At 41.4% G+C, this 23,322-nt stretch overlaps 1 protein-coding gene across 2 annotated transcripts in view; it reads right to left on the bottom strand.

The window, feature by feature from the left end:
• ECPAS (Ecm29 proteasome adaptor and scaffold) overlaps positions 1–23,322 on the bottom strand; it is a 171,195-nt gene that overhangs the window by 27,514 nt on the left and 120,359 nt on the right. For both annotated transcript variants that reach the window (XM_089670950.1, XM_089670951.1), the window contains 11 exons: positions 21,519–21,624; positions 17,884–17,931; positions 14,394–14,515; positions 13,390–13,540; positions 11,979–12,044; positions 11,390–11,479; positions 10,868–10,934; positions 10,676–10,767; positions 10,336–10,402; positions 8,035–8,230; positions 1,779–1,989 (listed from right to left, as the gene is read on the bottom strand). In XM_089670950.1, coding sequence (XP_089527076.1) covers positions 1,779–1,989; positions 8,035–8,230; positions 10,336–10,402; positions 10,676–10,767; positions 10,868–10,934; positions 11,390–11,479; positions 11,979–12,044; positions 13,390–13,540; positions 14,394–14,515; positions 17,884–17,931; positions 21,519–21,624 — 1,216 coding nt within the window. The remainder of the gene's footprint in view (positions 1–1,778; positions 1,990–8,034; positions 8,231–10,335; positions 10,403–10,675; positions 10,768–10,867; positions 10,935–11,389; positions 11,480–11,978; positions 12,045–13,389; positions 13,541–14,393; positions 14,516–17,883; positions 17,932–21,518; positions 21,625–23,322) is intronic.

The following is a 23,322-nucleotide window of genomic DNA, read 5'->3' as shown; positions in this document are numbered from 1 at the left end:
GGCAATGAGAGGTCAGAGATTTCCTGTAGTTGGCCACCAGGTTTGCACACATCTCAGGAGGGATTTTGGCCCACTCCTCTTGGCAGATCCTCTCCAAGTCATTAAGGTTTGGTGGTTGACGTTCGGCAACTCGAACTTTCAGCTCCCTCCACAGATTTTCAATCGGATTAAGGTCTGGAGACTGGCTAGGCCACTCCAGGACCTTAATGTGCTTCTTCTTGAGCCACTCCTATGTTGCCTTGGCTGTGTGTTTTGTGTCATTGTCATGCTGGAACACCCATCCATGAACCATTTTCAATGCCCTGGCTGAGGGAAGAAGGTTCTCACCCAAGATTGGACGGTACATTACCCCGTCCATCGTCCCCTTGATGCGGTGCGGTTGTCCGGTCCCCTTAGCAGAAAAACACCCGCAAGGCAGAATATTTCCATGTTTGACAGTTGGGATGGTGTTCTTGGGGTCATAGGCTGCATTTCTCCTCCTCCAAACACGGCGAGTTGATGCCAAAGAGCTCTATTTTGGTCTTATCTGACCACAACACTTTCAACCAGTCCTCCTCTGCATCATTCAGATGTTCAGTGGCAAACTTAAGACAGGCCTGGACATGTGCTTTCTTGAGCACTTGCGGGCACTGCAGGATTTCAATCCTTGTCCCGTAGTGCATTACCAATTGTTTTCTTGGTGACTGTGGTTCCAGCTGCCTGGAGATCATTGACAAGATCCTCACGTGTAGTTCTGGGATGATTCCTCACTGTTCTCATGATCACTGACACTCCACGAGGTGAGATCTTGCATGGTGCACTAGACCTAGGGAGACGAACAGTTGTTTTGTGTTTCTTCCATTTGCGAATGATTGCACCAACTGTTGTCACCTTCTCACCAAGCTGCTTGGCGATAGTTTGGTAGCCCAGTCCAGCCTTGTGTAGGTCTACAATCTTGTCCCTGACATCCTTGGACAGCTCTTCGGTTTTTGCCATGGTGGAGAGTTTGGAATCTGATTGTTGGATTGCTCCTGTGGACAGGTGTCTTTTATACAGGTAACAAAATGAGATTAACAGCACTCCCTTTAAGAGACTGCTTCTAATCTCAGCTTGTTACCTGTATGCAAGACACCTGGTAGCCAGAAATCCTGCTGAATGATAGGGGATCAAATACTTATTTCCCTCATGAACATGCAAATTAGTGCATAATTTGTTAGACATGTATTTCTTTTGAATTGTTTTGTTGCTATTCTGTCTCTCAGTGTTACAATACACCTACCATTCAATTTTTGGACTGATTATTTCTTTGTGAGTGGGCAAACATTCAAAATCAGCAGGGGATCAAATACTTATTTCCTTCACTGTAAGGTTGCTCCCACTTCTGTCTACTCAGGTCTTCAGAGAAATGGTAATGCCAATAGCTTTATACCTGGAAAGTGCTCTGTGGCTAATTTGTTACCCGGAAGTCGCTTCCACTATAGCCCTGTAACTTACTAACTCAACTCTAAAGGTACAAAAGGGGGTGACTAGTCACATACATTTAAGTAATGAGACAAACCTCCATTAAAGCAACACCACTAGAAAATAAGTCATGTCTACTACTTTCAATATTCTCTTAGGAAAGCTGATAGCCTTTCTTGGGAATTAGGTACTGGAGCTCATGAAGCAGCCAACAATATATTGCCAAGTAAATGAGTAATGGGTAAGTAAATAAGAATAATAAAATTGCATTTGATATGAGAACTATGAAAAAGAGTTCAATACACAAAAAACAAACATCTAGAAAGATGAACTCAGACCTTGCCAGCCCACGTCCTTCCTGGCAGACCCTGCAGAAGTGTGTTGAGAACCATTCCCAAGTGTGGAGGAACCAAAGAACCAGTTTGCTGTTTGGCTATGGAAGCAATGGCAGCGGCACCCTGTGCTTTCATCTTCCATGACGGAGACTGCAAAGCTTTCTGGGTAATGTCAATTAGCTCCTTCATGTACAAACGAATACCACCACTGATACTTCCTGTAGGCATTACAAAACAAAAAATACCCATCTGTTAATATGCTAGATGGATAATGTCAAAGAAATGACATAGCAGACTTTAAACATTTTCAAGCAAGTCCTATGTTACTAAAGAAGAAGGTATCATGACAATATGGTATTATGCTGATATGATCTACATAAGTGGAATTAGTAGCGTTAAAGAAACATCCTATATTTATAATTTTGCATTTACTTTGTATGCCCATTGAGCACTGTAAGTGCTGTGACTTTAAATGACAATTTTTCGATAGGAAGCTTTACTTGTCTTCTCAGTACCGTTTCTCTCCCTCACTAAACATACATACATTGATTACTTTTTCAGCAAAACAAAGCTGCTTCGTTGACTCCTAAGAGTCTTTCTATGCCTTTTGCGGAGGGAAAGAGATCTTGGCAAAAGTAGTTTTGAGCTTCGAGTGTCTGTCCCTGCAAACATTTTAAAAGCCGATGATGTCGCAATGTCTCTGGGAGCAATAAAAATGGTTTCTTACTACAGGAACAAAGTAAAAGAAAAAATTAAATTCTGGGACATGCTCTACTGGGAGAGGGGAGGTTTGAGGAACATTTAGGTAATGCCTGTACATATACTGACATACATATAAGTAATGTTTCACCTTGTTAAAGTGTATTATCATTAGAATATCCTTAATTAAGGACAAAGTTGATCGTGGGGCACAAGCATAGAATGGCATTCCTTCCTGATGCTGGGAAAGCATTTATTAACTCATTCATGTCACACACATTGCAAAAAAAACAAAACAAAAACAAAAAGAAAACTTACTTTACCAGCCCTTACACTGCATGAAAAAAGCTCTTTATAGGAAGCAGCCATTGTGACTGATTAATGAAGCATTGCCTGCTTCATCCAACATTTCGTGTGATATTGATCTACCTGCTCTTGTAAAGTATACACAGACACTTGCATTCGGTACATAATGTATGTATTCATTGTGTTGATGTGTCTCTGGTATGTCGTGGCTTCAACCATCTGTAGCCCTGTCCACATTATTTTGATGTTTATGAAGTCCTTTAGTGTCTTGCATAAATTATGAGCTAATCTTATCTTTACAACTCTGCCCTCTTCCAAGCCTGATTCTGAATTGATATCCAAACACCTCTCACCCTTAACCGTATAAAACTAGACCACCTTTATGAGGGAAGCAAACTACTGGGGTTTTTCCTTTAAGTGTTGTTCTTCATTTAACCCCTTCCTGCCCAGTGCCTTTAGTACAGTGTCAGTGCTTTTTTTTTTGTTAGCACTGATCACTGTATTGGTGTCACTGGGGATGTCAGTGACACCAAGTCAGTTTCCCCCCAGTGTCAGAATGCCCGCCACAATCCCGCTATAAGTCGCTGATCGCCACCATTACTAGTATAAAAACAAAAACATATTCCAGTATATATACTGCCATTTGTAGATGCTGTAACTTTCACGTAAACCTATTAATTTACACGTATTGGGATTTGTTTTTTTAGCACATGTAGCAGAATCGATTTTAGCAGAATACATTTTGGCCTAAATTAATGCCGAAATTTGTTTTTTTTATTTTACTGGATATGTTTAATAGCAAAAAGTTAAAAAAACAGTTTTTTTCTCAAAATTGACATTTTTTTTGTTGATAGCGCAAAAAATAAAAACCGCACAGACGAACAAATGCCACCGAAAGAAAGCTCTATTCGTGGGAAAAAAAAGAAGTAAATCTCATTTGGGTGCAGCATCGCATGACCGCACAATTTTCAGTTAAAGTAATGCAGCGCCGTATCGCAAAACATGGCCTGGTCAGGAAGGGGGTAAATCCTCTGGAGGGCAAGTGGCTGCACTTCAGTAACTTCATGAAGGGAAAATACACAGTAAACTACTTTGAAAACCAAACAGACTGCAGGTGACCTAATTTCCCCATTCAGCTCTGCTTCCTCTATAACATGCACGCTCTACCACTCCTTCTGACTGTTGTGTTCTCAAACCTTAAACTCTCTTTCCTTCACCCCTCTTCTCCACCCCACAGCTTATTTATATATCACCCTCATTTTTGCTCTCAAGTTATTACTGCACTCACCAACTCCTGTGAATTCTAAACCTACATGCTATTAAAACCTCCAGGACACTGGGGCATGTCCCTTCATATAAAATCACAATCACATTCATATAAAATCACAATCATATAAAATCATAATCACATTTCCTCACCTTTCTGCTTCTCCTAACCTCTGGAGATACTGTATATCAACAAATGCTGGGCCTCCATCATTTAACTGTGCCCCAACACTCCCATCATCCCACACCCTCTGGCAGCAGCCACAATCCACTCTTCTTCCCAAGACCAGCCTCCCCCTCTTTTGCCCTCTTTGGAATACCCACCTCTGTCTGTACCTAACTCACCTCTCTCCATGACCTCTTTATCACCAACTAATTTAACCTACTTGCTGTTACTGAAACCTGGCTTCATGACTCCAACATGGCTTCTCCTGCTTTGCTCCCCCATGGTAGCCTTCTCCGGACTCACTCCCACAGACCCAATGGATGGAGGGGAGGTGGAGTGTGAATCTTCCTATCCCCACAGAGCAACTTTCAGGTACTTCACCCACCTCCCTCTCTGTCACTCTCCTCATTTAAGGCACATCGCAATTGTTTTTTTCTCCAGTTTCTCTAAAAAATTGCTGTGATCTACCAGCCCCCTGGACTGGTATCAACCTTCCTTGGATGATTGCTTTGCCTGGCTGCCCTACTTTCTTTCTTCTGAAATCTGAACATTCTCAGTTCATCATCCCTATTAAAACGAACACTGCTGCTACTTCTAAACTTCAGTTTAAACGTTTTCTTTTGATGTGAAGCAATAGATACATGCTTCTACTCACTATGACGGCAACACCCTTGACCGTGTTTTCTCCTGCCTATGAACTCTGTGCAACCTCTCCAACAACCCCTTTCCTCTCTCTGATCACAAACTTATTAGTTTCGCTCTTTCCCTGTCTTCTACCTTCACTCCCTCCAACTGCCTAACAATTACTCGTAGAAGCCTTTGTCACCTTGACCGTTCTGTTCTCTACTCTGCTACTGACCACCTCTATGGTAAAATCTAACCTCTGTCCTGCCCCAGCCTAGCCACATCTGTCGACAACAGATCCCTGTCCTCCTTCCTGGACACGCTCTCCCCCTCCCTCACTACACACAGAATCAAGCCCCAACCCCTAGAACCGTGGCAAACAGATGACACCAGAAGTCTGAAAAAAATATAGCCGAACTCTTGAGCGCCTGTGGCACAAGACTAAGTCTCAGATATACTTCAACCAATTAAAAATCTGGCCTCCTAAAATACAATTCTGCTTCCACACTGCCAAGCAGACCTATTTTATCAATCTCATTAACAATTTATCATCCAGTCCTCAAAAACTTCTACTTTCAACTCTCTACTTCGTCTCCCAATGATTCCACCCACTAACTCATTCACTGCCCAAGAGATTGACAATCACTTCAAAAATAAAATTGATACAATTCATGATAAGATCTCCACTGTGCAGATACCTACCTTCCCCACTTAACACTCTAAGCCAGCAATGGGCAAACTACGGCCCACGGGCCGTATACGGCCCGGCGGACCTTTTAATCCGGCCCGCGGAGCGTGATACTGTCAGGATGGCTGTCAGGATGTGTGTAGGCGGGGCAGCGTGACAAACGCGAGGGGAGCCAGGCTCCTCTCACAGTCCGCCCTGAAGACCGGTGTAGCATGAAAATCTGTCTCCTATGAGGATCTGTCCCCCTCGACGTATCTGCGCATGTGCCGGAGATCGCCGATCGGCTGCTAATGCCTGAAACTGGCACATGCGCAGATACGTCGAGGGGGACAGATCCTCATAGTAGACACATTTTCATGCTACACCGGAACGGCGCGGGAACACAGCGAGAGGAACGCGCGGAGCAAAGGTAAGTGAATTGACACAGGGGGGACTTAATATGGGGGATGAATTAATATGGGGAATTACTATATGGGGGATGAATTACTATATGGGGGATGAATTACTATGGGGGATGAATTACTATGGGGGATGAATTACTATATGGGGGATGAATTACTATATGGGGGATGAATTACTATATGGGGGATGAATTACTATATGGGGGATGAATTACTATGGGGGATGAATTACTATATGGGGGATTAATTACTATGCTTACTATGGGGGAATATTACTATACTTACTATGGATGACACATACACATCATTCATCTACTCTTGGTCCGGCCCCCGGGTCCAATATATGAACCCATTGCGGCCCTCAAGTCAAAAAGTTTGCCCACCCCTGCTCTAAGCCCACAGGCACAATTACTTCCTTCTTTCAACCCCACAACTACAGAAGAGACTGCTAAACTTTATCGAACGCCCACCTAAGCACCTGCCCTAGTGGGGACCTGGACACTGTTCCCTCCCAAATGCTACGGTCACCCTCTGGCTCTATCCTACACTAACTTGCATCTTTAATCTCGCACCTCTCTTCTGGCATCTTCCTCAACTCTCTAAAACATGCACTAGTCACCCCCACTTAAAAAGCGCTTACTAGTCCCCACCTATGCCCCATCTCCTTATTCCCATTTTCCTCCAAACTCCTTGGACGTCTAGTCTACAACCAATTGAGTGTCCATCTCATTGAAATTAACCTTTTTAATCTCCTTCCGTCTGGATTTTTGCCCTCAACACTCCACAGAAACTGCTCTCCTAAAACTCACAAGCCATCTACTAATGGCTAAAACCAATAGACACTATTCTGTACTCTTGGACCTCTCTGGTGCCTTTGACACAGTGGACCAACCCCTCCTCAAAAAAAAACTCCACTCCTTTGTTCTCCATGACTGTACTCTTCTGCTGGTTCTCATCCTTTGTATCCAACCATCACTTACAATTCTACCTTCTCCTCCTTTCTCTGTCAGCATTCCCCAAGGTTATGTTCTTGGACCTCTAATATTTTGGATCAAAACCTCATCCCTGGGTCAGTTAATAGCCTCCAATTCTTCCGTTACAATTTCTATGCTGATGACACCCAAATCTATCTCTCTACCCCTCAGCTCATTCCATCAGTCTCCACACACATCACAAATTTACTAACATGCATATCAGCCTGGATGTCACACCACTTCCTCAAACTCAATCTATCCAAAACCAAGCTCATAACATTTCCTACCCCACCTGCCTTTTCCCTTGACTTCTCTATCAAGATAGATGGTACAACTATCCTTTCAGCCCCACAACCAATCACTGTCCAAAGCTTGCCACCTCAACCTAATGCAACATCTCCAAAATACTCTCTTTCCTAGCCAATGACACTACAAAGCTTCTAATTCAATTCCTGGTCATCGTGCCTCGACTACTACAACCCCCTTCCTCATTGGCTTACCTTTACATAGGCTATCCCCTCTTCAGTCCATCATGAATGCAGCTGCCAGACATATCCACTTTACCAACCGTTCAGTGTCTGCTACTCCTCTCTGCCAATCACTCCACCGGCTTCTGCTGACCCAACAAATTAAATTCCAAACACTAACAGCTTACAAAGCCATCCACAACTTGGCCCCATCTACATTACTAGCCTAGTCTCAAATTACCAACCAAATCATTGTTCCTCCCAAGAATTCCTGCTCTCTCACTCCCTTGTCACCTCCTTCCATGCTCACCTCCAGGACTTTTCCAGAGCTTCTCCCATCCTATGGAATTCCCTACTAAAAACTATCTCCTACTTTGTTTGCTTTTAGCCAATCCTTGAAAACACTTTCTCTTAAGAGAAGCCTATCCTGTCCCCATCTAACAACTGTACTTTTATTTTCTCCATCAGCTACTTACCCACAGCTATTACCTTTTGCATCACTTGACCCTCCCTCTTAGATTGTAAGCTCCAATGAGCAGGGCCCCCAGATTCCTCCTGTATTGAAAATGAACTGTCTGCCCTCATGTTATAAAGGGCTGCACAAATTGTTGGCACTATATAAATCCTGTATTATAATAATAATGTTCACTGTTTTGGAAGCCATGAACTTGCCTGGCACATTCTCTTGCCACACTTCTCTCCAAAGGTTTGTATCATCCTTTTCTCCTTTTTCTTCATCTACCACCTCATGCATGGCAAGAAATGCCAGTGGTAACACCAAAGCTGAGTGGTTCTTCAGCACATCAGGACTGTAGCGACTGACAGCATGAACAGTTAAAGTGCATCCACTTCTGTATACCGGTTCTGTGGAAACAAAGCAGACAAGAATGTGATGAGATGTGCGAATACTACAATGCCACAGGCTAGTGATAAATGGTTGCTCAACTTAGCTTAAAGTTATTTGCAGCAGTTTTATTCATTTTTTTTTTTTTTTTTCAAGCAGTGTTCCTATTGTTGAAAAATCTATTTGATGGCTGTAAGTGCTAGTACAGATTTTTTGTTTGTCTATAACAAGCCTTTGTTATGTGGGCAAACAGCAATGAATATGCAAAGAGTGTAATCAGAAACGGATCTTTGGAATAAATAAGAATTTATAACAGACAAAAGACAGTGGGATGGATTGCTGGAAATGGGAAATTGAAGTACTAAGCAGCCAGCCTATGCTGCCTGTATGAATTTTACAGATCTATTTACAATCTTAGTGGGGTGTACCATTAAAGTGATCGTAAAGAGCAAAATTACTGTAGCTGCTGACTTTTAATATACAAATAATGTACTTCCCAATAAAGGGATCCAGCACTGTCGCCACTGGGGCTGGTTCTTCGCTGGTCTTCAGGTCCCCAGAGCTGCCATTTTGACTGTGGGAAGCTGGTTGTGACTTCCTGATCCTTCACAGCTGGCTCTCAATCAACAGTACACGTGTGAGACATGTTGTGCTTTGTGAATGGACCCACAGTCTCCTGGGACAGATTACTTGTCCCAGGAGGTTGCAGGCAGGGGAGGGCACAGTCAAACTTCGTCTCTGCTTACCTAAGTAAGATGAGCATCCCCACCAGCGATGTCCCTGCCTCCGCCTGCCCACTCAGCAAGCCGGGTGGCTAAGGGAAACCCGTATAGGTGTGCTCCTGAGACGGGTTGTGTGCATCCACAGACGTACACATTGCCAGTAAGCCATGCCCCCAACTCCCTCCTAACAGGATTTTGACAGCAGCAGGAGCCATAGGCTCAATGCCTCCTATGACACCAGGAAGAAATGAGTGTTGCTACACCTGGGATAGTGCTGGACTGGTGACTTAGTGTTTAGGAATGAGGGTGGGTAGATTAGGTAGTGAGAAGATAATGCATTGAGGTATAAAAAAAATGAAGTCTAGAACCACTTTAAAATGTATTATTACAGTCACAGAATAAATGGAGCATAATTAAAGCGACAAGTCCAGAGCTGTCTTAATGGTTTCATGGTCGTTTTTATGGTCATTAATGCCTGATGAAAAAAAAAAAAAAAACACAACAAAAAAGACTGCGCATAATACCTAAATCAAAAATGACTGCAGCTCCGGAAACATCTGAACACATGATGTGAAAAATCTGTATACACAAAAATAGGGGCGCTGCCCCTATAAGAGTGTATTAAACTATAAATACAGCAAAAAAATATTCAAAAGTGGCAAATGCAATAAAGTATTCAAATGTCCATATTTCATATGAATAAACACAAAGTGAACAAAAAGTCCCCAAGTGAAAGATCCGTGGTACCTGCACATATATTCAGTGAAGAATTAGTGTTGGCACAGCAACCAAAAAGTGCTCCACAACACCACCCACCAATGTGAGACACCACTTACCAAATAACAGGATCCCACAGAGAGATCACCGTACACTTAATTGCCCTGTGGCTGCACCAGCCTTGACATCCACGCCTAAAGAGCGTTCCTATAATGCCACTGACAATGCACATGTAAAAGGACAAACGAATCCCACAGTGCATATTTTAGAACTAAAATATATGATTTATTAAAAACGCACTTACAGAAGTCACAAGAGTAATTGCGTGTATACTAAATCCAGCATCGCCCAATGCCAGCATGTGTGATGACGTCACAATTTAATGTATGGTGAAAAATGACCCTGTTTTTTTTTTTTTTTTTTTTTAAATGGTATTGTATATTACCAATTCTCCAAGGGTATGCAAACTTTTGAGCAAAACTGTATAATAGTATGTAACCCATACAATTTACAAAGCTATGGCAACAGCAAATAAAGGAGACACTTCAAAGTTAACTAAAAACCATGAAATGCAACTATATGATGTACTGTGTTTAGCACCATAATAACTTATACACTAGCTTGATTACAGAATAGCTTGTACAAGAATGGTAGGTTTTAATTTTTTATTTTACACTCTTGCTCACCTTCTTTTTCCATGTACCAGGCACTTAACTTCTGGAGTAATTTCTCTGTGCTGGTATCTCGAGCTGTCTATAAAAAGATAAAATAAAAAAGTTAAAATTCGACCAACTCTGTTGAAGATTTCCCCTCACTTTTGGATCTGCATACACCTCCTCTACTGTTGTAAAGAAGGTGTACGCAGGGAAGAAACATTTAAATTTCTTCTCTTTGTCTCTGTTAACTTTCAGCAGAAATGGAATTAAGGGGAAATTCCTAACAATTTGGATACACAGAAAAATACCCAACAGAGGCCCTAACCGATATATCCGGAAGTATACCAAGTAGAAATAGAAAAAAACGTACCCGAACTAAATGCCCCAGGGCAAAGGCATACGATTTCTGTACTACGCTGTTTCGATCACTTAGTCCACTTAATAAAGCACTCATAAGTTTGCCTGGTAAAAAACATAGTTTTAGTAAGCACCGGATTAGCTAGAGAATTATCAAACAAACTGGAAAGCAGTACTATGAAGTTACTGTGAAATATCAGCTTACCAGAATAAGGCTTTAAGTCCTGGGGACATTGTGTTGTTAAAGAAACAACAACACTGGCACATCCACCCTTTAGAATGAAGAAAAACATGTTACATTGGTGATTAAAGTTTATAAAAATGAATCTAGACAACAAATTATTCCTATAAAACCACAGTAATTGTGATTATGATCTTTCACCAAACCCTGATATTTAAACTAGTTTCTCTAGTGGTGAACAAATAGATTGGTTGCTTGTTTATTACATGACTGAATTTGGTCAATTGCAGAGTTAGCAGGAGATTTTCAGAAATATTCCAGCATGCTAACAGGTACACTCCAGTGTGCTGGCAAACTAAGGTTTTTGTTGGTTTACCAGAGTTGGCTTTTTCACTTGCCCTCACATAGTAAATAACTTGCATATGCAATGTTTGAAGCTTTGTTGGCTATAACTTTTTTACAGCTATAGCCAGAACAAATCTGCATGTTTTAATAGGTAGTTATACATTAATTGGCAATATGTTAGAACACTTTCCTATAACTCACCTTTGTACCTAGACCAAGTCCACTTTTAATCAAATCGCACAGCCTTGGGACAAGTTCAGCCAGAACAGGAACATCCAGATGTTGAATACACTACAGAAACAAAATAATTGTGAGATAGTAGCCTTTACTCCTTCCCAACTGTAATAACATCATTGCATGTGCCTTGGCATGTATGGTGGTTTGCTATCACAATGGAAAAGCGGGTGAAAATAGAGACTAGTATAAAACAAATCCTAATGGAAGCTTGTCAAATGGAATGACTGCCAATGAAAATTTTACTGTAATATAACCAGATTCTAAACGGTTATTACCTATTAAAGTCACAAAGACAATTTACTTATACAGGGTGCCAATAAATAGCATTATAATTACGTTCACTTAGCAAACCAGTAGTTCTAATCTGATCACTACAGTAAAGCAGACCATTCTTCCATTTGTATTTGTCACTATATTGAAAAGCACTCATAACAACCCCCTTCACAAAATCTCTCCCACTTACATACACACAATATTTAGTAGTAATATCAGTTAGGTCTTCACCAACTAAGTGACACAGTCACCTAAAATCTAACAGAAAAAATCCTATTACCATATTTATAGTTTCCATCATTGGAGAAGATTTGGCAGCATTCAGTCTTGCACTGTCCATAGCAGCCTGAAAAAGAAGCATACATTATGTCATGTTAACAGATTAGGTATCTGTTATTTTGATTATTCAATGTGGAAGGCTAAAGTGGAATGTTGGAGCAGGGTTCGGCTGATTAAGGCTCAATGCACATTCGCGTTTTTTGTAAGCTCATGTAAGCCATTGGCAGCATATTGTTTTCTGCTCCCAAAAGCCAAATAGTGTTGTCCTATGTGTCTATGCACATTACTTTAGGCTATTAGCATTTTTTAAGCTGCAGCATCTAGGAGCAGGTAAAAAAAAAAAAAAAATTTGGTAGCTTTTTTGGAGCGATTCTCTAGCAGAAAAAAAACCCGCTAAAAGTTGCTTAACGCTACTAAAATGCTCCTAACAGCTTTTTTCTAACTTTTTTCCCTTCTTTTTCTGAATCAACATAAAGAGGCTTGAACAGATGTCAAAAGCACACTGCATTTGCTGCCCAAAGCAACCACACCATTTCACCAGCTGTCTAGCAACCTTATGCCCCCCCACGGTGTCTGTGTGGTTTATCTTCTTTCTGGTGTACACATGCAGACAGCAGGTGCAATTGATGGTCCAGAAGAAAGTGCTTCCAGTACAGTTATCTGACTGGGTGAACAAAGAGGAAAATCCCATATAATGTTATTCTACAATTTGTTAGACCAGCTATACAGAGCACCAGAGAGCCTGAAAGGGTAAAAACAACAAATAAATCAGTTCTGAACCACATTTTACATTTTGTATAATTATAATTGTTAATCCGAATTCAGTATTTACTTTTAGGTGGAGTGATAGTTTTGTTGCTTTGGGGCATCTGCAAAAAAGGAATACAAGCAATGCACACGATCAAGCAAAACCTTCAGACATATTCAGTAGTGTAAATAAGCTAAAGCAAAATATTTAATGGCAGCCAAGCAGATTTCTTTAAGGATATGTTCACCTTTTCAGAAAATATAATAAATGCACATATTTTTGCAGAAAAAAATGTGCATTTATTATTTTTTCCTGCAGGAGCCTGGAAAGCATTGCACCCGTGAAAAGAGTATCAGGGGTGCAATGTCAGGCTTCTGCACAAAAGCTCTGCAGCTTTCAGCCCATAACTGCTGTGAATGAGTAATGGGGCCATGTGTGTGCATGGTTTTTGAATTGTGACAGTGGGTGCAGGGAGAAGAACCCCCACCTGGGGTGGATAGGGGGGAGAGGCAGCCAGAGCTGGAACATGGTAAACATTCCATTCTAAATATGGGTGGAACTTTTAACATGTTCCAAAAAGGTGCTCTTATCTTTTAATGACAGATTCGTCAGTTTGTGATTTTACTCCTTTAAAAAAATCTGAAAACATTTTTATCATGCTTACCTTTTCCTGATCTGTAGCTCTGAGACTCAAATAATTCAACACCTGAGGTTCCAAAACACTTAAGGATTCTAACAAAGCAGGGATCAGCTTTGGGGTATGTGGCTTCAGCAATTCCCCTGCACTTTTACTTATTTTCACAAGTGTGTTAATGCTACAGAGAAGGGGAAAACAAAAAGACAAGAACACAGTGAAACATAAGGCTATTACCACTTGAGTGCTAGACCCTTAGCTGTCTATAACCCCTTGAATCTTAGATCCTTTTCCTCCTCACAACCCTCATTGAATCACAAAACACTTTCCTCCCTATACCCACATGGATTCATACAGCCTTTTCCTCCCTATAGCCTCCTTGAGCCCCAAAGTGTTTTTTTTATTTTGGAGCTGCTCCCATTCCACACCTTATACCCTTGAAGCTTTTGCAAGCTACCCTAACAAGTCAAGTATATTTTTGGGGACAAAGCTTTAATCTTATTCTCCTGTAATTTTTACCTGACGCAATTCTTAAATAATTAATTAATTCCCCATTTAGCCTAAAATAAAAAACTATTACCGTCACAAATGTGTGCATTTTAATATAAAAGAGCATTTTTGCCTTTCAACATTACACTGATATGCACAATTTTTTTGCATAAAAATAATAAGTCAGGTAAGAAATTAGCACAACTAGGACATTTTCACAAGTTTGCAATCACTAAACTTTCTGAATAACTTTACTCTCAAGCAGTAAAAGCAAAAATCATCCCCCATCTTCTGTGCAATTGCAGGGATTAAGATAGGGAGAACAAATATTAAATACAGGAGGATTAATGTGTGTCTGGGGATCACTACCTCTGTGATCCTATCCATGTACAACTGACACAGAAAGAACATGGTAGCATAGAGACACATTTGTAGGGGAGTGATTGAGAAGATTTCTGTCCCAACATAAAATTTAAGTGATTAAAGAGCTGTCAGTTTGTTTTTTTTATTGGTAGGTGCTCTGTATTCAGACCTTTAACACTTACCTGAGAGCACGCACTTCAGTCACTGAACTCATGATCCCTTTGTCTAGAAGGCAAGGCAGAAGCACAGCAATTGTTTTCTGCCCAGCTGTTCCCTTGCTGGGTTCACACATCCTTATACACACCTAACAAAGAAACACACAGAAGTAAGGCAAGGCATACATTATACAAGTCGTTAGAATCCTTCCCACAGCGCTATTATGTTCTACCATCGGGGAGCGTTCCCTGCCAGCAGAACACAATGATCACTGCCAGTGCTATAGCCACTGGCAGTGATCGCATGCCAAAAATCTGACAGGTTGGTTGTACAGTCAATCAAGGGATTGATTTCAGTACAACCAGCCTGCCCATATATGGATCGAATCTCGGCAGTCCCTGCTGAACCGCCTGAGATTAGCTCCATCCACTGTATGTCTGGCTTAACTGCATGCCGTCCAGCCACTGTAGAAAAATGGCCACAAGGTAGCACCGCTGGGCGAAATCACATTTTAAAATGTCATTTTGCAACACAGGTAGGGGGTGCGCGCACGTGCCCGCCCTACCCGTTCCGCCGATCACGGCAGCGGGTGACAATCACTAAAATTCACTTTAGTGTGTTATTACTGCAAAGGCCTGGGACATTTTCAGTAAAATCGTGTGACATTGTCCTAGTCCAGGTAGCTGCAGTTTAACAGGCAGAAAATACAGCAATAGCTGGTTTACAGAGCTGGGCCTGCAAGTGTAAAGAGAGTCTTCAAGAGCATTGCAAACTTCTTATCTGCAGAATCTCTGAATGAAGGAACATCTTTCAGTTGTACAGTGACAGAACAGACAGCTTTTTTGTGAACTCTTTTTCCACTGGATAGTGCTCAACAATAATTTTCAGAGGGGTTTCAGGATTAAACCAATCATAGATTGGCCATTCTATTTGTTCATGAACAGTAATGTCTCTTTAGATTTAGCTGGTCTCTTTATACCCAAATGGGTATGGCAAGACATAGGAAAATCAAGTGCTACAATATTCTGAGGCTTTTGCGCACAGCAAAGGAAAGCACATCCAAATTGGCAAGCATACTGCATGAAGAAGAAACATCAGGTGTATAGGAATCTGGGAGAGAGAAATCTCCTGCACCCTCCTGTAACAGTAGTGAGTGTACAACTTGTATAAGAGTGTAAATTTGCTGTCCCCTCAAAATAACTCAACACACATCATTAATGTCTAAACCGCTGGCAACAAAAGTGAGTACACCCCTAAGTGAAAATGTCCAAATTGGGCCCAAAGGGTCAATATTTTGTGTGGCCACCATTATTTTCCGGCACCGCTTTAACCCTCTTGGGCCTGGAGTTCACCAGAGCTTCACAGGTTGCCACTGGAGTCCTCTTCCACTCCTCCATGATGGAGCTGGTGGATGTTAGAGACCTTGCACTCCTCCACCTTCCGTTTGAGGATCCCCCACAGATACTCAATAGGGTTTAGGTCTGAAGACACGTTTGGCCAGTCCATCACCTTTACCCTCAGCTTCTCTAGCAAGGCAGTGGTAATCTTGGAGGTGTGTTTGGGATCGTTATGTTGAAATACTGCCCTGCGGCCCAGTCTCCGAAGGGAGGGGATCATGCTCTGCTTCAGTATGTCACAGTACATGTTAGCATTCATGGTTCCCTCAATGAACTGTAGCACCCCAGTGCCGACATCACTCATGCAGCCCCAGACCATGACACTCCCCACCACCATGCTTGACTGTAGACAAGACACACTTGTCTTTGTACTCCTCACCTGGTTGCCGCCACACACGCTTCACACCATCTGAACCAAATAAGTTTATCTTGGTCTCATCAGACCACAGGACATGGTTCCAGTAATCCATGTCCTTAGTCTGTCTTCAGCAAACTATTTGCGGGCTTTCTTGTGCATCATGTTTAGAAGAGGCTTCCTTCTGGGACAACAGCCATGCAGACCAATTTGATGCAGTGTATGGCGTATGGTCTGAGGTGACCCCCCACCCCTTCAACCTCTGCAGCAATGCTGGCAGCACTCATATGTCTATTTCCCAAAGACAACCTCTGGATATGACGCTGAGCACGTGCACTTAACTTCTTTGGTCGACCATGGCGAAGCCTGTTCTGAGTGGAACCTGTCCTGTTAAACCGCTGTATGGTCTTGGCCACCACGCTGCAGCTCGGTTTCAGGGTCTTGGCAATCTACTTATAGCCTAGGCCATCTTTATGTAGGGCGACAATTTTATTTTTCAGATCCTCAGAGTTTTTTGCCATGAGGTGCCATGTTTAACTTCCAGTGACCAGTATAAGAGAGTGAGAGCAATAACACCAAATTTAACACACCTGCTCCCCATTCACACGCAAGACCTGGTAACAGTAACGAGTCACATGACAATGGGGAGGGAAAATGGCTAATTCGGCCCAATTTGGACATTTTCACTTAGGGGTGTACTCACTTTTGTTGCCAGCGGTTTAGACATTAATGGCTGTGTGTTGAGTTATTTTGAGGAGACAGCAAATTTACACTGTTATACAAGCTGTACACTCACTACTTTACATTGTAGCAAAGTGTCATTTCTTCAGTGTTGTAACATGAAAAGATAAAATTTTAAAATAAAAATAAAAGGAAAAGTAGCATAAAGCATAGAATACTCGCATTGGCTGCTGGTCACCTAAATATATACCAATGTACTGCTAACCATACCTTTGCTGATCTGCCAAAATGTTCTCTCTTACTTCAGCAAAGATCATATGACTAATACTTTAGCGTGCAGTCTCATCACGTCCACTTAGAGCCTATTTCAAGTGGCACCCCAAAGCATGTTTAGAATATAGCTGCTTTAAAGTACAATACAACACACAATGCAGTAAGCATCACAGTAAAAAAAAAAAATTCCATGATTTTTTTTTTTCATACATTGAGGTGAATAACCGCTCATTTACGGTCTGAAAGTTGGCTGCATAGCCTAGTACTCTGGAAAGTGCCTAAATGCATGAAAACGTGAGTTTCAGTGCACAGTTTTCTGGTTTGCATAAGCACTAAGAGATCAAAGTGCAGCACTTTCTTCAGCCTAGGTAAGCTTTTCATGCTTTAGGTTTAATTTTCTAATTTTGAAGTGAATCGATTATGGAGAGATTCGTGGAGGCTGACCTCCCCATATTTCACTTTAGAACTTCTGTTTTGAAAATCGAACCTGAAGACCATGGGGGTGATTTACTAAAGCTGGAGAGTGCAAAATCTGGTGCAGCTCTGCATAAAAACCAATCAGCTTCCAGATTTTATTGTCAGAGCTTAATTGGACAAACTGATGTTTGAAGCTGATTGGTTACCATGCACAGCTGCACCAGATTCTAAGTGCACCAGTTTTAATAAATCTACCCCCATGTATGTAGGCTTAATCTGCACAGTGGACATCTGAATTAACTTCTCTTTTTTTACTTTTTTTTTTTAAAAGAAGCATACCTAAATGAAAAAATAAATACAATGGATAGCTCGTGTATAAGGTATGGTATCTACCTTGCTCAGAGTTTTCAAAGCCAACTCTGCTGCTTTCCGTACAGACTCCTGAAAAAGTAAAGAGAAATGAGAAAATTATATCATTTATTACATTACAAATTCCACAGTTCTAAATGTATCACAAATACTTGTGCTCGTGAAGCAAAGGTGAACATGTTGGTACGTAAATGGCAATCACACAACACATGAGGTATCACTGAATGTCAGAGCAAGGAGTAATAATTTTAACATCAGATCTCCTGTGTAGCTCTAAACTGATAACCTGTAAAGGCTTTTAAAGCACTTACTATAAGTACCTTTTAAGTACCATAGTTTGGGTACTATAGTGCGTTTATGTGCATTACATGTCATTAAAGTGTATTTTTTCCCAAATAATTATGCTTGAAAACCACTGCCCAGATACTGTGTGACAGAAAATTTCAACAATCATTTTTATTCTCTAGGGCCTCTGCTAAAAAAATATATATAATGTTTGGGGGTTCTAAGTAATTTTCTAGCGAACAAATACAGTTTTTTACATGTAAACAAAAAGTGTCAGAATAGGACTGGTCTTAAAGTGTTTATAGAATTTTGAGAACATACATCAGCTCCGCTGCAGCTGCCTCTCAATCTAATTTGAGAATGTTACAAATTACAGCCTGAGGCACAGCAGACTCAGATGAGTCTCAGGGAAACCTTGAGAGAATTAGCCTAGGTAAACTTCACTAAAACTCATGATTTTAATAAAAGGGTACAGCTGCTTTCTTTTTTAATGCCATTTCTGAGTATCATTATCAGGCATATATTCATGCAAAATGGAAAAAGGCTACCAATATATCCATTTTAATAAACCTTACTGAAAAATAATCTGATTGTAAATGGAAAAACATGGCTGTAATACACATGTCAAACACAAGGCCCAATTTCATGTGGCCTTCGCACCTCTCCTGTAGCTGAACCCCCGCCCTCTCTTCCCCCTCGTCACTGCAGTTGTCAGCAGAACTCTTCCACCAGATTCTGAACTGAACTGATCAGCTGTATAGCCATGCAAAGTGTCGCCTATTGATAATTTTGAGTACTGTAATTTTCCACCATTTGACAGACAACAAAGTTTTCAGGCCTGACTCTATTTACTCTATACTACTTAATCTTTTATTTTGTACAAAAACATTGGGGTTTACATTATGATTGTGTGCAATAATAGTCATTTTAGTGTTTTTTTTAACCTGTGACAGAAAAAATTGCAACTAACGTCTTTTGATTCTACAGGAAGTTGGCTTTCTGAATATGCACTGTTCAGCCATAACATTATGACCACCCACCATAATCCATCCAGGCACGGACTCTAGTAGACCTCTGAAAGTATGCTGTGGTATATGGCACCAAGCCATTAGTAGCAGATACTTTAAGTCCTGCAAGTTGCAAGGTGGGACCTCCACAGATTGGACTTGTTTTTCCAGTACATCCCACAGATGCTCTATTTGATTGAGAACTGGAGAATTTGTAGGTCAAGTCAACACCTCGTTGTTGTGCTCCTTAAACTATTCTTGGAATCATCAGACCAAACCACCTTCTTCAATTGCTCTGTGGTCCAGTTTTGATGCTCACATGCCCATTGTAGGCGCTTTTGGATGTGGACACGGGTCAGCATGGATACCCTTACCAGTCTGAACCTACGCAGCCACATATTTCCTCTAATTCCCTCAATCTACTTGATTTTACAGAAACCTGGCTCCAGGAATCTGACACTGCCTCTCCAGCGTCTACTAATTACTTAAACCAACCGCCACTACTCCACACTGATACTTGTAGACCTTTCTGCTGCCTTTGACACAGTTGACCACCTGTTCCTCCTCCATGAACTCCACTCCCTTGGCCTTCGTGACTCTGCTCTTTCTTGGTTCTCCAATTGCCTATCTCAGCGCACTCTCTGTGTCACGTACAATACCATCCCCTCCGTTCCTCTTCCTGTTGGGGTACCCCATGTCTCTGTCCTTGGGCCCCTCTTGATCTCTCGCTACACCTCTTCCCTGGGCCAGCTGATAACCTCCCATAGCTTCCAATACCATGCCGACAACACCCAGATCCTTCTCTCTACTCACCCCTTCGATCTCCTCATGTATCACAAATTAACTGAGCGACATATCAGTATGGTTATCAGATCACTTTCTCAATCTTTCAAAAACCGAGCTTGTGTTAGGTGTAAACCTACACTAGGACCTCTTCCTTTGACTCCCACATCCAATCACTGGCTAAATCCTGGCACCTTAACCTTAGCAACATTTCCAGAATTCGCCCCTTCCTGACCAATGACACCACAAAACAACATTCACTCCATGGTTATATCCTGCCTTGACTACTGCAACTCCCTCCTCACTGGTCTACCTTTACACAGACTATCCTCCCTTTAATCCATAATGAATGCTGCTGCTAGACCAATACATCTTACTAACCAATCAGTGACTGCTGCCCCTCTCTACCTCACTCTTTCACTAGCCCAACGTATAAAATTCAAAATACTAACCACAACGTACAAATCCATCCACATTGCCTCCAGTTACATCACCAACCTAATCTGTGGATACCGCCAAATTGTCCTCTCCACTCTTCCCAAGACATCTTGCTCTCTAGCTCTCATGTTACCACCTCCCACACTAGCCTCCACAACTTTTCCAGAACCTCTCCCACCCACTGGAACTTCCTACTCTAGGACGTCCGGTCAGCTCCTACCCTGTCCACCTTTAAGCGATCCTTGAAAGCTCATTCATTCAGGGAAGCCTACCCACTTCCATCTAAGAACTGTACTTGAGTCACTTCCATCAGATCATCCCCTGCAGCTATTACCTTTTGTATTACCTCCTCCTCCCTTTAGACAGTGAGCTCCTATTCCTTCTGTATTGAAATGTATTGTAATTTTAACTGCCTCCCTTTATATTGTAAAGCACTGTGCAAACTGTTGACGCTATATAAATCCTGTATTATAATAATATCAATATGCAACAAACTGTGATGTACTGTGTGTTCTGGCACCTATCTACCAGAACCAGCATTAACTTTTTCCTGTAATTTGAGCTACAGTAGCTCTTCTATTGACTGGACTATACAGGATAGCCTTCGCTCACCACATGTATTATAAAGACTTGGCTGCCTATGACCCTAAAGTTGGTTTGCCAGTTTTCCTTTCTTGAACCACTTTTGTTAGGTCCTGACCACTGCAGACTGGGAACATCCCACAAGAGTTGCAGTCTTAGAGTTGCTCTGACCCAGTCATCTAGTCATTAGAATATAGCTTCTATCAAAGTTGCTCAAACCCTTACGCATGCCCGTTTTTTCTGTTTTCAATACATCAGCTTCAGGGACAACATGTTCACTTGCTGCTTAATATATCCCACCCATTTTCAGGAGCTATTGTATCAAGATAATCAATGTTATTCCTTTTACTTGTCAGTGCGCAAAATGTTAACGTTGATCACGGTTTATATAATGCTTTGGGGGTTTAAAATAATTTCATAGCCAAAAATGCAAATTTTAACATGCGTGTAAAAATGTTAAAAAATGTTTTAGAGGTTAAGTGGTTAATCAAGAAGACATTTTGTAACAACAAAGAAAAAAAAAAAAAAAAAAGATTGCGAGGTTTTAAAAAACGCATTATTTACCTTTATATCATCTTGTACTCTGAAGAGGGTTTCCCAAATCTCAGGAAGTTTATCAACAACGTCATCAAGCTGACGACCACGCAGTAGGTCATTTATTGCTAAACAACTGCAGTGAAAAAAATTTCACATTATGTCAAGAACTCAATCTGAAATGTAGAAAAAAAACAAACAAAAAACAAAACAAAACAAACAAAAAAAAACACAGCATAAATAGCAGTACCTAGTAGAGTACCCATAGCATGAAATGGCCCACACCCGTCTTCCACACATATTGTTTCAGTGGAGGAAATATTTTTGCCCTAATGGTATAGATACCTTGGATGCAAAAAGACTAGCCATAAGATGCTTGACTCTACTGCTAGCAATGACCAACTTATACTCAGTTTTCCAACATCTGAATATGTGTTGTATCTGTAAAATGCTGACTGCACCTTGCATACCTTTGATGAACGTTCATATGCAAAGTAACTGTTTATTATCCTTGGTGATGTTCTTCTTAATGAAAAAACCCCTCATATTTCACACAGATTGGGCAATTACCACCATGTCAACAAGTAGAGATGATATGCTCTTCCCCTCACCATACCACCAGGGTTCCCTTAAAATTAAGTTGGCACCCTTGCCCTTTGCACTGATCCAATGACAGAGTCATTGACTCTATTGCTCATTCATTAGCTGGAAAGTTCAGCTGATGCATTTGCCTACCATTAGATTAGTCACATATGGCCTGACCAGAGGCGTGACTAGATCCTTCAGGGCCCCGATGCAAGAAACCATTAAGAGCCTGGGTCTCCCTTACCCCTGGCCGGGGCCTGTACCTCCAAGCCCCCAGTAACAAGTGTGACCTTGTGACCCTAGTAGCACCGTCACTGATGTCAGTTTTTTATTTTGTTACTTTTATTTTTTATATTACTTTTTACCATTGATCTTATTTATATTTTTTTTACAATTTTATTTATTTTTAGGCGCTTTGTGGGGAGAGGGGGGATTTGGTGAAATATCAGGGGTTTAAACAGACCTCAATCTCCATTTCTGCAGCAAAGAATAAATGGACAGAAGTAGCTGTGTACAGACTTTACTGAGCTCAGTTATGAATGGACAGAGTCAGTGATCGTTACCGATTACTAACTGTTTATTCAGACAAGGTAGGGGCCAGGTAAATAACATTTACTGGCCCCTTCCCCACTCTCCATCCTGACACATCATCTACAGCAGCCGGGGGGGAGAGGGGAGAGCACACAGGGGCCCAGGGGAAGCAGAAAGAAAGAGGAATCTGGATAGGAGAGGTGGCATATAGAGGAACTGGTGCCACTGAATGTCTGTGGAGGAGAAAAGGAGAAGCAGGCATGCAGCAGCTGCAGGAGGAAAATTGATGGCATTAGTTTCTCTATATGTCACCCCCACTGCCCCTTCTATCAAGGTGCACAGAGGAGTTAGTACGGGACCTCTGCAGCATGCGACCCCTGTCACAGCCCTGCGCCTGACCCTTGCAAGCAGTTTATCTGCTTATCTAATTTCAACCTTTTTGTTGCCCATAGCTGGTGTGACTAGTCTATATGAATCTATTCAATCCCCAATAGATGCACTAACAGTGTGCCCAAAAAAAAATCCAACCAAACTGTTCCCTGGACGGAAAAGACCAACTGGGAGTATCCATTAGCGATTACAGGTAACCATAAATTTAACGAATATTAGCTAATGTGTATGGGTAGATTCTTTTGCTAGATTAAAATGGTCATCCACTAGTATTTCTATCGATTAACGGTATGTTCACAAACATCCAATTAATCTACTGCGGTTATTC

Source organism: Staurois parvus, unplaced genomic scaffold, assembly GCF_062004578.1.
Source record: "Staurois parvus isolate SC_StPar_1 unplaced genomic scaffold, SC_StPar_1.0 ptg000096l, whole genome shotgun sequence".
NCBI classification, from domain to species: domain Eukaryota; kingdom Metazoa; phylum Chordata; class Amphibia; order Anura; family Ranidae; genus Staurois; species Staurois parvus.
This window is presented reverse-complemented; position numbering and strand designations above follow the sequence as displayed.